General features: G+C 37.4%; 1 protein-coding gene across 4 annotated transcripts in view; it reads right to left on the bottom strand.

The window, feature by feature from the left end:
- Positions 1-136: 136 nt before the first annotated feature.
- ptp4a2b (protein tyrosine phosphatase 4A2b) overlaps positions 137-15,787 on the bottom strand; it is a 34,156-nt gene continuing 18,505 nt past the window's right edge. For 2 of the 4 annotated variants that reach the window (XM_067412050.1, XM_067412051.1), the window contains exons 2-7: positions 10,270-10,546; positions 9,870-9,978; positions 9,676-9,768; positions 6,560-6,690; positions 3,880-3,954; positions 137-699 (exon numbers count right to left, since the gene is read on the bottom strand). In XM_067412050.1, the coding sequence (XP_067268151.1) occupies positions 588-699; positions 3,880-3,954; positions 6,560-6,690; positions 9,676-9,768; positions 9,870-9,978; positions 10,270-10,274 (525 nt within the window). In that variant the 5' untranslated portion in view covers positions 10,275-10,546 and the 3' untranslated portion in view covers positions 137-587. Of the gene's footprint in view, positions 700-3,879; positions 3,955-6,559; positions 6,691-9,675; positions 9,769-9,869; positions 10,547-15,787 lie in introns of all 4 variants that reach the window. The other 2 variants (XM_067412054.1, XM_067412052.1) reach the window with 2 other exon arrangements.

Here is a 15,787-nt window from a genome sequence, read left to right as displayed (position 1 = left end):
ACCCTAAATTAAAAGTGATTTCAAGGGGGCAATTGCTGCATTGGAAAGAAACTTCTTAATTTTGTTTTGTGCAAAAATATCTAAAGCCTACTTTAGAGTTGTTTCTGTAACAAAATTGGCTATTGTCTGTGGAAATAATAATAATAATAATAATAATAATAATAAAAGAAATGATAAAAGGAACATGCCCAACAATAAAAGTCTTAATAAAAATCAACAATGACAGCATTTTACAACTGTAAATCTTTTCATCATGGTTCAAAGTACTCGTTTCTGAAATAACACAAAATAAAAAGTCATCCCATGATTGTAAATTTGGGAAAATCAGGGGAACTTGTGTATATTCTTGCCCGTTGACTGTTAACGCTGGTTAACCAACCAGGTTACGGGCTCATCTGTGTGCTTTGACCCTTCGCATTGATACTGCTGGTGAATCCATAGATCAGCTTTCATTCATTACATCTCTGTGATCGATTAGCCATGATTCATTTGAGAAAAATCACCACAATTATAACCCACAGCTTTTGCTCCCCTCTACCCTGGTTGAAATTCCCACTGTTGTTTTGTATGACTGACAGAATGACGCACTACTGGACACAGCAGTTGTGACCGTTGGCATCCTTGAACCGCAGACGCATCTTGGGTCTGTATTTTTCAAGGTAAAGAAGCTGTTTGGAGTTGAAGGCTCCACGTCTCTTCCTAAAAAAAAAACAAAAAAATAAAAACAAAAAAGTTATGAGAGTGCAGTTTAAAATCTACTTAAAGGCTGGAATATACAACTTTAGCCCAAACTTTTTCCCTCCTAGTTTTGCTAGATGCCAAAAGTCGGAGCCAGTCCGCAGATACTGGACAGCTGGAGTTGACAGATTGTGCAGTGTATGATGGGCACAGGCTTCGATTTTTAAGCTTCAGACTAGGGCTGGGCGAATTTATTTATTCAAATGTAATGTTTTGCCTCAATATTTCTTAAATGTTGTGATTAGACAATACCGCAATGACAACCGCTGAGAAGAAAACGACCTGAACACATGATGGCGCGCCTGATTATCCGCTCTCGTGTGACGCTTTATGAACGTAGAACACAGATAGTTCTACACGAACACTGGTATTTTCAAAACCGCAGCCTTTTCTATGCGGTTTGGCCGTTTGTCCACACGTAAACGCAGTACACGAACACTAAAACTGAACTTTTTTGAAAAATCCTGCCAGGGTGAAGATTTTTAGAAACTCCGGTTGCAGTGTTGTCGTGTAGATGGTGAAACCAGAGATTTTGGCTTGTGACGACGGAACCGGAACCGGTAATAACCTTTTTTCTAGTCTTCTGATTGGCCAACATGGCTTTACGGTAAGGGTTATAACAAAGACTATAGAATAACACAAGACGTGTCACTCGTATTGTTTTGAATAGGAGAAAGTGTAATGCGCAATATGGCGGAATAAGTCCAGCCTTCTAAATAAGAGCCAATCGCCGACTGGTAAAGGCATCGTGTCACCGTTAGAATCACCGGTTTCTATAGCCTCCTGGGACCCAGGAATAGACTTCTGTCCTCTGTAGTGGACATTATATTTTAGTGGTTTTCTCTGACATCATACATGTCACAATTTTAAGTCTGGATGTCCTGTAAAGAGCACATTCAGGGCTTTGCAGAGATACCAGATTTTTAGAGGTTTCCCCATTACAACAACAACTTCTTGGTCTTTAAATATGACTAAAAAAATTAAAATTAGCACTCTTATGGAAATATAATAATATTTTGTGATTATTTAAATCGGATTAATTTTCAAATTGTTTATTATAAATCAACATCTCAGGAAAATGTTATGGGGTTTCAAATCAAAATGTGACTTTCTGTTATGAAACAAAGTAAAATGGTATATCAATTAATTCCATTATATGTTTCATAACATAGTTGAGAATCATCTTTATACAAAGTTTGGTTAAAAACAATATTGAAGCCTAAAAATTGATTGGTGATTAAAAAAAAAATCCCATTGTTTTTGCCTATACATGTCATTTCATGTCATTTTATTTTTTAAACAACTTAGTCCTGGTGTCCACTACAGAGGACATAGCATAACATATGAATAAAATATAATTTTTTAAAATGTTATTTTTTCATTTGTTTCTTATGCTCTAAACAATATAATGACGTGAAAAAATACTAAATTAAAAAACAAAAAACATTTGGGGGTCTCAGGAGGATATAAACAGTCAGACGCGCGCCTCTCGAAAGAGGCGCATTTAGGTCTACGCATGCGCATTAGCTTGATCCAGCCTGAAAAATACAGTTTTTGTGTCATGATTCGAGCGTTTAGAAACTAAATTTATGAGCCGGTTGTTGTTAGATTTCATTGGTGATTTCAAATATGAAATGTAATCGTAAGGTTGGCGAACAGTTTTGGAGAATTTGATGTTTCCCCATTCAAAGAGATAGGGCATGATGCCCAGGATGCCCAAGAGGCGTTTCAAAGATGGCCGCCGAGTGAAATGACTTGTCTTAAAGGGACTTGTTATAATCACCACCTGTTTGTTTGGCATGCTCTTGACAGCGCTTCATAGCTTGTTTTTCATTTTCATTTTTTTTTTTTTTTTTTTTTAAATGAAGGTGGAAAAACCTGTGTACATGTGAACTAGGCCTTAAGCGGCTGTTCACTCAGAAATGCGTTATTGCTTTGAGAAAAAAGAAAAGAAAAGAAAAAAAAAAACTAGTCGTGGGCAGTGGAACAGGGAAAAAAGCAAAGTTATTAAATGCAAGTTTATTTTTTTATTTTTTTTTTAACTTGAATGCTGCGTTTTTAGAAAGCCGTTTCATGGGTGAGACGCTGCAAAAGCCGCAAGACACGAGTGCAACAGCCAAACACATCCACCAAACATAAAAACAATAGAAAAAAGGGTGCAATGGAATGCAAAAAACCTGTAAAGAACTACTACTGTATGTTTGATATTTCATGTTTGCATGATGGTGTTAATTTCTGTTTTTACAAAGCATTTGCTGTTAATAATAGCCTATAACTGGTGTTATTCACTGCTATTACTTTTTGGCTAAGAAATATTTAGCATTTTTTTAAAAAAATATATATATATTTCTGAGTATATAGGATATGTTTAAGATAAGTTTAGTTCTGTTTTTAAGTTGATTGACTTTTCCGGTAATACAATGTGCTATTCACGACGCAACGCTGATGATTGAAAAAGAAGGCATGGTTTTGAGCGTGAGACGCAGCGCAATCGTCAGATGTCAATCTAGCACGTTTACAAAGAAAAATAATTAAAAGCAGCAGAGCTTTCTGTAAACACACCTGACAGGGATTTATGATAAAGCAAATTTCTTAGTTCAGCATGTCCTGCCCTCATTCTTATCATACCGGTAATCATCCTCTTTGTTCTCACATAGTATCATACCGGGAATTTACTGGTAATGTTCCAATTTCTCATTCCGGAAAATTGCCACAACTGATTTAGGGTTATTTTTGAAAAGGTCCTGTTCACACATGATCTCTAAACAGTAATTTACCAGTAAAGACTGAATGTGTGAAAGGAGTATTTGACTCCATCCAGGCAAAGGATATCAAACTTGTTTGATATTTTGGTTAGTTTTTAGAACATATTGTTTCCATCTATCATGCGTCTCCTAGCAAAGAATAGCATGTTTCTGTGTTCAGAATGACTTTGGAAAGTCTGGTAGTGTCTGATCCTCAGCTTTTTAGTGTATGATGCTCAGTATTTTTTCTGTAACCATTTACAAAGTTGTCAAGTGTATGATGCCTAGTGTTTTAAAATGGGTTCCGATGCTTAAAAAGTACTGTAGTATACAACCTTAAAGCAGAAGTTAGAATGTCAAAATGAATGATCAAAGACAAATCATCCAAACTACTTACTGTCTTATAAACTGCACCGCATCTTCATACTTCATTCCACTCTCAATTAAGGCTAAAGCCACCAGCACAGGTGCTCTATGAAAACAAGACAAAACATATGTTCAATACAATGCAAGGCTTCACTCAACTTGAAAACCTGTAGAAAAAAAAAAAAAAAACAACTCAAAAATATCAATTTTCAGGTCATGAATTTTGCACCTGCATCAACAACGACCAAATCAGAGTGTACCATCTTTGTGAGCTCAAAGACAACAAGTGTGCTTGTGTTCACAGAGAGAACTGTATTCTGAGCTGTTTGTGTACGCAAAGAGGTCAAGAGCTGAGAAGGCAGTCTGTAGTCGAGTTCTCAAAAAAAAAAAAAAAAAAAAAGATGCTGAACAAACAACAACAAAAACACTTCAACGCTGGGAGAGTAGCACAACCACAGGCTCGTTTTAAATGGTGCTGCTGTTTGTCCCTAAAAGAACTGGTGTAAACTGAGCTCAGGAAAATGAATGCGAGAGTACAGAGTGCACTGTACTGCCCACAATGTTGGTTACACCATACTAACACCAGCAGGTCACAGACGCTTACCTTCTCAAGTTGAGACTGGTTTTTAGTGTGTTTGTGTGTATGTGTCAGCGGGTTTATACGTAGGTGATAGAGGCCAAGTGTTAAATATGCAGAAGTTTCAAAGTGTTTGAAGAAAACACAAGTGGGTCTCAACTACGTATTTTTGACTAGTCATGGGTAGCTTAAGCAACCAATCAACTGAGTCATAAGCAACTTATCAACTCAGTCTTAACTGGATGTCCAGTAAAATTATGCAGGTTTCAGGTTCGCCTGATTTTTTACATAAGCCACATTCTGGTGTCAATTTAAATGATTGACTATTTGGACATTACCCATCCCTAGTATGCAAAGAGTGGATCCAGTACACCGTGTGAATGTTTGTATTTCTCGCTGCTTTCAACAATCCAAATGGTGAATTGCCATTCATCTTGTTATATTGCTATGTGTGACTTTTCTTTTCAAATGTAAAGAAACTCCATGGCTAATCTTTAGAAAAAAAAAGAATAAAAAATGCTATGCCATACACTCTGTATTTACACTACAGTTTAAAAGTTTGTGTTAAGTTATATATACATTTTAAGAAATTAGGATGTATTAAAGGATGCATTAAATTGATCAGAAGTAACAATAAAGTTTAGGGGTGTAACGGTACACAAAACTGATGGTTCGGTACGTACCTTGGTTTTGAAGTCACAGTACGGTTTGGTACAGCAGGGGGAGAAAACTAAACAATTGCTTTTTTTTTTTTTTTAATTAAACAGTAGATTACTGAATAAACTGTGTCTTTGCCTTTAAATGAATTCAATTATAATTAAAAGTTTAAGGATAAAAAATTTTTTTTATCTCTGCTAATGCAGTAAACTATATAGGGAGCACTTTCTTGAACATTACTATAATAATAAAGATTCAGAGCCCAAACTATTAGCCTAAATTCAGTTGCTATTTATTTTTATATAATAATCAACACTCAAATAACATTGTATGCAAACTTGTACATAATAAAATTAAAATAAAATTAAAGTATTAAATATTAAAGTAAAATGTTTTTACTCCAATTAGTTGTTGAAATTTAATCATTTACACAGTGGCTGTCATTCATGACAAATTTATTTAAAAATACATTAAATAAGACATCATTAACAAGTTAAGTAATAAATAATGAATATATAGGCTAATATAGAGCATATATTTAGTGAAAGAACTAATTTCTCTGGCTGTGGACTCAACACAGGTAAATGCTACATGACAAAGTATTTATAAGCTGTTTTATCGTCTTTTTGCAGTTGAAACACTGATTAAACCATTACATGATATTTCATTAAGTTGTACTGTATCTTTCTTCAGATGTTCATTCATGTTTATTCTGTAACTAGTATTAAAAGAGAAAGAGATGATCACATTCACTCACTATAGGAGCCTCTACAGTGATCTATGACACCACTTTAAAGGGCGTCAAAATGGAATTTTTTTGTTTGAATTTCAAGATAAAATGCACAGAATTTGAAAGATGACACTGTTTCTTATCAAAAGTAACAAAACGTGGTGCTTATTTTGATTATTGGTGGTTACGGATACAACGCTGTATTCGTCGTGTAGACCCAATGGACTAGGGCTGGGCGAGGCAGCAGGGGGCGGGGCGCATTTGCTACGCCATGAGAGTATCGTGGTATGTACCGTGGGTGGTTTATCACGTTTTTTCAGTTTGGTTTGAATATCGTTACACCCCTAATAAAGAAGATTTCTATTTCAAATAAATTAACTCATTATTCAAAAGAATTTTGAAAAAAAAATAAAATAAAAAATAAAATGTATTATGGTTTCCATAATCTATAGGAAAAAAATATTATCCAGCACCGTTTTCATTTATAATAATAAGAAATGTATCTTAAGCACAAAATCAGCATATCATCATGTGACACTGCAGACTGAAGTAATGGCATCAAAGAAATAAATTACATTTTAAAATGGTAAAATAGAAATAATTCACAAAATAATAATTGTGAAATAATAATATTTCACAATATTACCGTTTTTTGTTGTTGTTTTTTTTTGCATATTCAATTTCACTGTTATTTTATCAAATAAATGCAGATATTTCAAGAAGCACATTGACAACTACATGACTGACCGGCCCAACCCCGCAACACAGTGTACGGCGACGCAGCATCCTGGCTCCTCTCGGAACTTAGTCTTCAGCAGGTTCAACCAATCATCTACAATCTGGGTGGGGGGCGGAGCTCCATCATCAAAGGGCCAGTCCTGCAGCAGTGAAAAAAAACAAACAAATAAACAGCAGTTTAGATTTTGACTAAATGCTTTAATGTCTTGTGTATATTTCTAGAGCATTAGAGGGAACATTTCCGAGGTGAAACAGCTGAAGAACTTGAGATGTTTCACATTAAGCCTTGCAGAACGTGCTTGTGGAGCAGAGCACTGTGGAAGAACGTTCTCATGAATTGTTTTTTGGGCAGAAGGCCACAGAGATCTGGACTCCTCCCAGCCAAACCACACAACTAGCGAGAAAGGCCTGAGAAGAGAGAGATATGCAGAGACAAAAGAAGAGAGGAAGGACGGACCGACCTGGGAGATTGAGATATAATGTGAATCTGGAAAAATAAGATCAATAAGGAGAGCCGTCAGGAGGAGTGGAGAGGACAGAGAGGAGTTTGTGGCAAGATATCGGGTTCACCAAAATGACGCACAAGCCTAATATCATCCTAAGGGAGTATGGTGGTTTTCTGGTAGATCCATTTGCATCACTAAACACAGCTTTGGACAGCATTAATTATCAGCAGTTTTATGTAGTTATCTAGGTCTGCTTTCCATTTCCTCTTTGAATATCCCAAGATCTGAGCGTGTGAGAAGTTTTGATGCTTGGGAATGTCAAAGAGAAAGGGTGTGTGGGCGAGAATGACAGATAATGGAAACAGACTGGCTGGCAGCTCTGTGTCTGTGCAGCTGTCTGGGCCGCTGCGCTCCTGCTGACCCACAGACATGCTTCTTATACTTGTTCCCAATCAAACCTTGTTCTTTCTTTATTCAGCTATTCCTGAGTGAGCCACTTCCAAAGAAAAATGGACGAGGTGCACAGTCTTGAATATCAGGGACATAAATTAGTGCTGTCAAAATTAGCAAGTAAATGCATGATACATTTTTTTAGTTTAACACATATTTAACGCAGCATCCGTTTTTTCAACATAATTTGGATAACGTTACATTATATGATCACGCTCTTATTCACGCGAATGCTTTTAAACCATTCAAGAGCCACAACTAAAACGAGAACATGCTGTCTGTGAATGTCGTGTAAGTGTGACACACAGAAGACGTGCACCAGCATAGAGTTCTCTTTTGCACTTAAAACACAGAATTATGCCAAAATGCCTAATTTGTCGAATATCCTCATAAAAGCAGTCTTAAAAAACGTCTTAAATTAACTTAAAGAGTTGAGATAAATGAGATGCGTGTCAGATCTGCATCATGTTCAGCAGCGGCAGCTCTTCAGCAGTCACAGCAGCCTAATATAAATCTTTTCTCAGGTATTGGGTTAAAGCTGTAGTTAGACAGATGCAATGGGCCATACAGTATATCTCACACACACTGTATGCTGACTGTTGCCACCCTACCGTGACTGTAGAGTTTGAACTGCTCTTTACCTTCTCTTTAAGGAAGTAAAGATATTGTTCCCCTTCAAACTCCTTTCCTCCCTTATTATTTTCAAATAACCTTCTGTAGGAGGAAAATGATCAAATACATAAAATGGAACAAAGGCAGGGGTGGAAATTTCCTCTTTTACAGGAGTAATGTTTGGCTTGACTTAATCCTCAGATACAGCAGAGATAGAGCTGCTTTTAAAACATTTGTAGCTGTCAAAATATCTTTTGTTTACCTACCTAGCATGCAGAGTACAGGTGATCAGAGATGGTAAATAAACTGGGAGGGCTATCTAGGCTTTTCCAGCAGGGTCAGAATGAGATAATGTCAAGTATAAATAAAGACTCAATACTCCGAGTAAGATTTCTCTTTCAAAGGACACCAAGAATGTGTTTTTATTACACACACCCACATACAGCACTTGTTAGTGACATCAGTAGGGCTCTGGGTGAAACGACCTACATGATCCGGAGAGGAAAATGAGTATGTGAAGTTTCGCTTGTTCACTCACCCTTTTGAGAAGAGATCACAGAAAAGACCATTGCACACAGGACAAAGCAATCACAATCATTGCACAGTTACCACAATGCTCTGCATGCAAAGTGTTTGAGATAAAGCGACACTGAAATTGCTGTGGTTACAGTTAATTTACATTTCTTTTGCCAGTGTAATTAAGTTAATCTAGTAAATAATTCTACAATTATAAAAGCATGATAAATTAAACAATTCATTATACAGTAGAGATCAATTAACCCTCACTGCAACCTATATCCAATAGTGATCCGTGAACGTGAATATCCTGGCTATTTGATAAAGACAACTACTGCATATTTTCACTATGCAAAATAAAATAGCAAGATGTTACAGCAGAAATTGTTTGCAATTTCATGGGAAAATTTGTAAGAAGTTTAAACTTCAAGTTGAATTTGGTTTAAAATTAAGTGCTTTCTGCACACCTGAAAATTAAAAGAAGAGAGAATAGCTTTATGCAGTTCTCACTAATACTACCATTCAAAAGTTTGGGGTCGGCAAGATTTCATAATATTTTTTAAAAGAAGTTTCTTATGCTCACCAAAGCTGCATTTATTTGATAAAAAAATACAGTAACCATAATACTGTGAAAATGATTACATATTAAAATAGCAGTTTTCTATGGAAACTTGTTTCCACCATGAAATAAAAAAAAGTTGGTGAATAAAAAAACGTGGCGCGGCGCTAAGCTTTGCATCCGGTGTGCGACCCCCTTGAAACAAACAGTCAGAATTATGAGATAAAAAGTAACAAGCTTCCATAGTTTTCTGGTTTAATACATTTTAAAATGTACTTTATTAGAATGATTACATTCTTCCTGTAAATTTGCAATATACAATTTTGGACCAGTTAATGCAACAATTAATTGCCCTTTAGGGCCAGTGAATTACTACTGGGAGTCTGCAAGAGTGTAGCATAGGCATACATGTGCCTTTTTATCAACCAGAGGCAGCTGATCTTGCAGAAAAGCACTGTCATTCAGTGTGACAAAATGAGCACCTTTTCTTTTCTTCCTCCCTTTAAACACTGTTCTTCAAATCTTCAATTAGATTTACTCACCAGGACCTGGATGCCCTCCTTCTCCACTGGTGCCTTGTCATAGGTGGCTTCACATACTCTCACCAGTGTGTTCACCCCAAACTTCTTCAGCTCCTAAGGTGGGAGTGGGAGTGAAATGTGTAAGAGAAGATATTTGGGTTTTCCTGTTTGTCACAAGCTCATTCACAAAAGGAGGATCTACACATCTTCCTTACCTCAGTGAACTTGTTGAGAGTGGAGTTGGTGGGGTTGTGTGTGATGAGGAATCTCATGCAGTCATAGGAAATCTCAACAGCGGCAGGGCGGTTCATGTTGGCAAGACGTCTTTAAAACAATTACAATGAAGTACTTATAACTCCTGTTCCTTTAAAAAAAATCTTTGGCTCAGATCTCAGCAGTATGAAAAAATAAATACAGACAAAAAAAAATATATATTGGGTGCAATGGTGAGTGGACACTAGACTACTAGAAGTACAAACAAAAGCCAAAAGGAGGGTGAACTAGTCCACGATGTTCAAAGGATGTATAAAAAAAAAGGGATGAGAAACTTGAAAGGAAAACTAAAGAAAAAGGGAGACTATCCTTCAGTCATCCAATTGAGACAATTGAGATTACCCCATTCAGGAGAAGAGTTTATGATTGGCTACAGGGAGAAAAAGCTGTAGGGAGGAAGTGAGGCGGGCGTGCTCGAGGACTACACGGGATCCCAAAAGGGTATAGAAGAGACAGACTGGACCCAGTGTGCTGGCTGTCAGGGAGGCTTCTGGGTAGCGTAGTCCCTCGGGCGGCTAAGAATTCACTTGTCCACAAAGGTGAGGTGCTGAGCCTGGCAGAACTCTCCACAGACGGTCACAAACGCCATATATGTGTGATCCGAATCAACACAGAAACACTGTAGAGAGGGAGAAAGAAGACACAGTTATCTTCAGTTTCTTCTTATTAACATCTTAAGAGTAGTACTGCTCAGCTCTGACTGATGATGATGATGATGATGATTCACCCTTGCTGCTGCGTAAGCCAGTGACTCGTCTCAATGAGAAAGGCAATTTGAAGCAGACAGGTGATAACAGCAAGTCTACGACATCAAGACACCTACTTCCTTATATGGTAAAGAGCACAATGTCCTGTTTCATGCAAATGCCAGGTTTGCCTCTAAATGCAGTCTCTCTCAAATCAAAAGTAGTACACATGGGGGAAAAAAAAAAAAACAGAAGGGTAGAGAGTGAAAGAGAAAGGCTGACATGAAAAAAGGCACAAAAAGGACAATACAAGGAGGACTTGTTCCTGAGTTTCTGAAAACTCAAAGGCAGTCGCAAGGATTAAAGTCAGGCAAAGCTTCAAACAGCCTCAACTGTTCCACAGTCCCACGCTTCTCTACTCGACTCGCCACCCCCATCTACAATAAAAGGACACCCATCAAAGTAACCAAGTCATCTTGGCTCCCTGATCTGCAACAGATTGAATTACCACATTAAGAAAAAAAGAAAAAAACAGCACACACAATAAGAGTCTTCACGATGTGAGACTTGGACATGTTGAGACAGACACGATTTCAAAAAAAGGAACATCAGAAGACTTGGACTGTCAACAAGTTGCAATTCTCAGAGGGAAAGAGGCAGTCTCAAACGCTATATACAACAGATGAGGCTAAAAAGATGGCACAAAAAAGTGAAAGTAGCCTCTTTAAAAGAGAAAAAGCAGCAAGACTAGGAATGTGAGTAATCTTATCAAAAGAGGAGCAGAGCTGAAAGCTTGCTCAGGACTAGAACACCACAAATGCTTTTTATTTAAAACCTTCTCCAGGGGCCAGATAGTAAACCAATGGTTCAGACAGGATAATTGAGCTGCACAAGGAAACCACCACACAAAGGATGGCTATTGTGACACTGAGGTGCTTCATTGCCTTGTAGCAAACGAGACAATGACACCGTTTACACCTGATATTAATATCAGTCTTGCCTGATCTGATCATAACTACATGTTTCTGTGGCCACATCTGTGACTACATTAATATACCGATTTGAAGAGCAAGATTCATGAGAAACACAGCTCTTGGAGTTTGAGCTTATATAGATGGCCTGTTTCTTCATTATTGAACTGTTGGACATGATATGAATGAACAAATTAATAACAATAAACACCTATATAATATCAGGAGGAAAATTATTGCTATATAAAAGCATTGCTTTTTATTACAAATCCTTTGTTTAAGTGTTGATTGATATTTGGGTAGATTGTTATCAGGGATGCATCGGAACACATTCATGTTTACACTACAAATATGACTTGGACATATTCATTCCATCCTCTAAACCTTTGACTTTAGACCAAATATTTTGGACAATATTTACATCTATATTCAGTATATACATTTCATGACTCTTTGGGTTTATGGACATTGAATGGCTTTTCTGAGGTATAGTACCTGTCAAAAAGTTTGAAAACTACATTTAAAAAAAGTGAGTCTCTTTTGCTCACCAAGGCTGCATTTATTTAATCAACAAATATTGTAAAAACAGTAATATTGTGAAATATTATTCCTGAGATGCAAAGCAATTTTCAGCAGCCATCACTCCAGTCTTCAGTGTCACATGATCCATCAGAAATCATTCTAATATTTAGCCACGATGCTTAGGTTTGGTGCTTAGGTAACATTTCTTATTATTATTATCAATGTTGAAAACAGTTGTGGTGATACCTTTTTTTCCCCCAGGATTCTTTGATAAATAGAAAGTTTAATGAATAGCACTTATTACATTTATTTATTAAATTCATTAAAGCATATATAAAATAGAAATCTTTTGTAACATGATAAATGTCTTCATTTTTTATCAACTTTAATGCATCCTTGATGGAAAAAGTGTTAATTTCACTTTTTTTTAATCTTACCACAAATGTTTGAATACTAATAGCATCTGTTTCCACAAAAATGTCAAGCAGCAAAAACTGTTTTCAATGATTTGTTACAATTTATTGGATGTGAGACGCACAAGCACACTTTGTTCATTCATCAACTGAAAACCGCATAGACTGAAATATCGATTCTTGATATTTAAATATCGATATTGGTTCTTTAAAATAAGAATTGATTAAAATCAAGAAAGCTAAGCCCTAGCATTCAGTGCTATGCACTGCTGATAAGATCTCCCAAAATGCATACACATGCCAAAGGTAAACGACACCAATAAAACGCTCTATGAGAAGCTACACAATCAGGGATGCAGCTGTGTGAAATGGCGTTCCTATAAAGGCTCTACTTCCTCCTGCTCTACTTTTACCAGGAACTCATGCAAATCATACAACCGCATTTGCAAGCCACTCCTGTAATTGCTACTACCAGAACAGATGGGGAAGAAATGAGTGCAATGTAACAGTGAGACAGGAAGAGACAGAGAGAAAAGAAAAGGCAGATGGGTCGGGGAAAAAAAAAAGAAAAAGTTTTGAATGCAGATCACAAGGACCTTTGCGCCTTTAAGTCGCTAGGTAATCACACAGCCGGCAATAATACACTACTCACAATCTTCTCTCACAAGACAAATCTAGCGTTTAGAGGTCACACGTTTGAACTAGGCAGAACTGGAACTGTCTGGTAAGACATTCAGTTTCTCTTTAACACCGGAGGCGAGCTAGTGTGAAGCCTCTGCTGTGTCACACATACACCCTGTTCAGTTCCCCTGCCGCTTACACAAACACTCACACACATCAGCTGCCCTGTGCATGAACGAACAGAGTAGTGGAAAAAAGGAAGACTTCTCAGAAATGACAGTTTCATGTTGCCCACTGTTTTGTGAAATACTGCTGCTTGTTATCAAGAGGAGAGGTTACTGGGTACAGAGCTCTGTCTGTCTCTCTCCATTTACTCTTCCACGAGCCCTCTTTCACTCTATCTGAACCCTCCTTTCCCTAACCCTACACAGCTGGGAAAGTTTGAGAGGCCATACGTCTGCTCTTGTCATAATCTACGAGTGTAGTGTACATAGTGATAATGAAAGCTCTATCTGGGAACACAGCAGCCCAAACAGGTGATAGAGGCTGTACGGACTGTTTTACGTAGCGTGACTGAGCACATCCCATACTGTAAGAGCAGGGCGAGAATCTATGAATTATGAATGAATTCTAGGGATTTAGCAATACTACGAAATGCATTTGCAAGATTTTAACAGTTGCAGGAAAAGTAGGACTCATGTTATGATGTAAACACTAGTGTAATAGAGGTCTAATGTGTACATATAACTTTAACTATTTGTGGCTTCCAAATAGGGGCTAGGGATAACAAAAACATCTAAAAGCTGCATCTGAGAACATGCTAACCCTGCCAACATCGTCTGGATGCTCCTCAGCCAGTGAAACAGATTACAGGGATTTTGAATGGCTAATATGCCAACAGCAAAGCAATGATCCTTCTCAGATCCCTCTGATTTGAGTAACAAATCCAGCTGGGACACTGAGGCGGTGTTTTCATCCTCCATGATAAATCCAGTCAGAAACCTGCTCTAGATATGGGCCAAAGGGTCTGTGTGCGGATGCATTGCACAGCATGTCAGAACACACAGAACTAGGCCAAGATTAAAGCAACAAACTGACTCACTCATGAGAAAAGAGTCATTTAACAGAAAACAAAAATGTGAAAATGGAGTAATTCATTAATTTATTTCACTGGTCAATTATTTCTAATTATTAAACACCCCTGTTTTATCCTAGAGTTCAGTCTGAACTACTGACTCAAAGTTTGACCTGTGTCAGAGTCAGTTGCAAGGCCTTCCTCTCTCCTTCACAACTGTTGGGGAATGAGTGTGAGATCACAGGCCTTGGGTTGAGGGACGTAGAGAGTGATGCAGAGAAAACCAACGATAAGAGCTGTGCCAACTCACGCTCTGCTCAAACCTCTAGCTATAAACACACATTAGGGTTGTATTAACAAGTACCCTTAAGTTAAGTACCCTTAACAATAAGTGCCCTTATTGGGGATGTCAACTTACGATCATTCCCATGATCGATTGTCGTTTAAATTAACAATAAATTGATTAATCATTAACCTTAATACTGCAAGATGTGTATACAGTGGTGATCAGAATTATTGGCACCCTTGGTAAATATGATCAAAGATGACTATAAAAATAAATCTGCATTGTTTATTCTTTTGATCTTTAATTCATAAAATTAGCAAAAATCGAATCTTTCATTGAAGGAAAATAATTGAAAGTGGGGGGGGGGGGGGACATTTATGAAATAAATGGTTTTCTCCAAAACACGTTGGCCACAATTATTGGCACAGTTTTATTCAGTACTTTTTGCAACGTCCTTTTGCCAAGGTAACAGCTCTGAGAGATCAGAGACCATTCCTTCATACAGAATCTCTCCAGATGCTTCAGATTCCCAGCTCCATGTTGGTGCTTCTTCTCTTCAGTTCACTTCACTTCACTCATTTTCTTTATGGTTCAGGTCAGGGGACTGGGATGGCCATGGCAGAAGCTTCATTTTGTGCTCAGTGACACATTTGTGTGTTGGTTTTGGATCATTGTCCTGTTGGAAACTCCAACCATGGCCCATTATTAGATTTCTAGCAGAAGCGGCCAGGATTAGATTTTTTTTTTATCTGTTGGCATTTCATAGAATCCATGAAGCCACGTATCTAAACAAGATGTCCAGGACCTCCAGCAGAAAAATAGGCCCACAACATTAAAGATCCAACAGTATATTTAACCGTGGGCATGGGGTACTTTTTATCCATGTGTGCACCAAACCCATCTGGTGGGTTTGCTGCCAAAAAGCTCTTTTTTAGTTTCATCTGACCATAGAAGCCGGTCCCATTTGAAGTTCCAGTCTTGCCTAATAAACTGAATATGCTGGAGACTAATTCTGGATGAGAGCAGAGGATTTTTCTTGAAACCCTCCCGAGCAACTTGTGGGGATGTAGGTGCTGTTTGACCATTTTTTTTTAGGCTTTCTGAGACTCAAGACTTAACTAATCTCTGCAATTCTCCAGCTGTGATCCTTGGAGAGTCTTTGGCCACTCAAACTTTCCTTTTATTAATTAAAGATTAAAAGGATAAACAATGCAGATTTATTTTTACAGTCATCTTTGATCATATTTGCCAATAATTCTGATCACCACTGTACTGTAATGACAGTA

This window comes from Chanodichthys erythropterus, chromosome 15 (assembly GCF_024489055.1).
Source record: "Chanodichthys erythropterus isolate Z2021 chromosome 15, ASM2448905v1, whole genome shotgun sequence".
In the NCBI taxonomy this organism is placed as follows: domain Eukaryota; kingdom Metazoa; phylum Chordata; class Actinopteri; order Cypriniformes; family Xenocyprididae; genus Chanodichthys; species Chanodichthys erythropterus.
The sequence above is the reverse complement of the archived record's forward strand: the minus strand, read 5'-3'. Positions and strand labels throughout refer to the sequence as shown.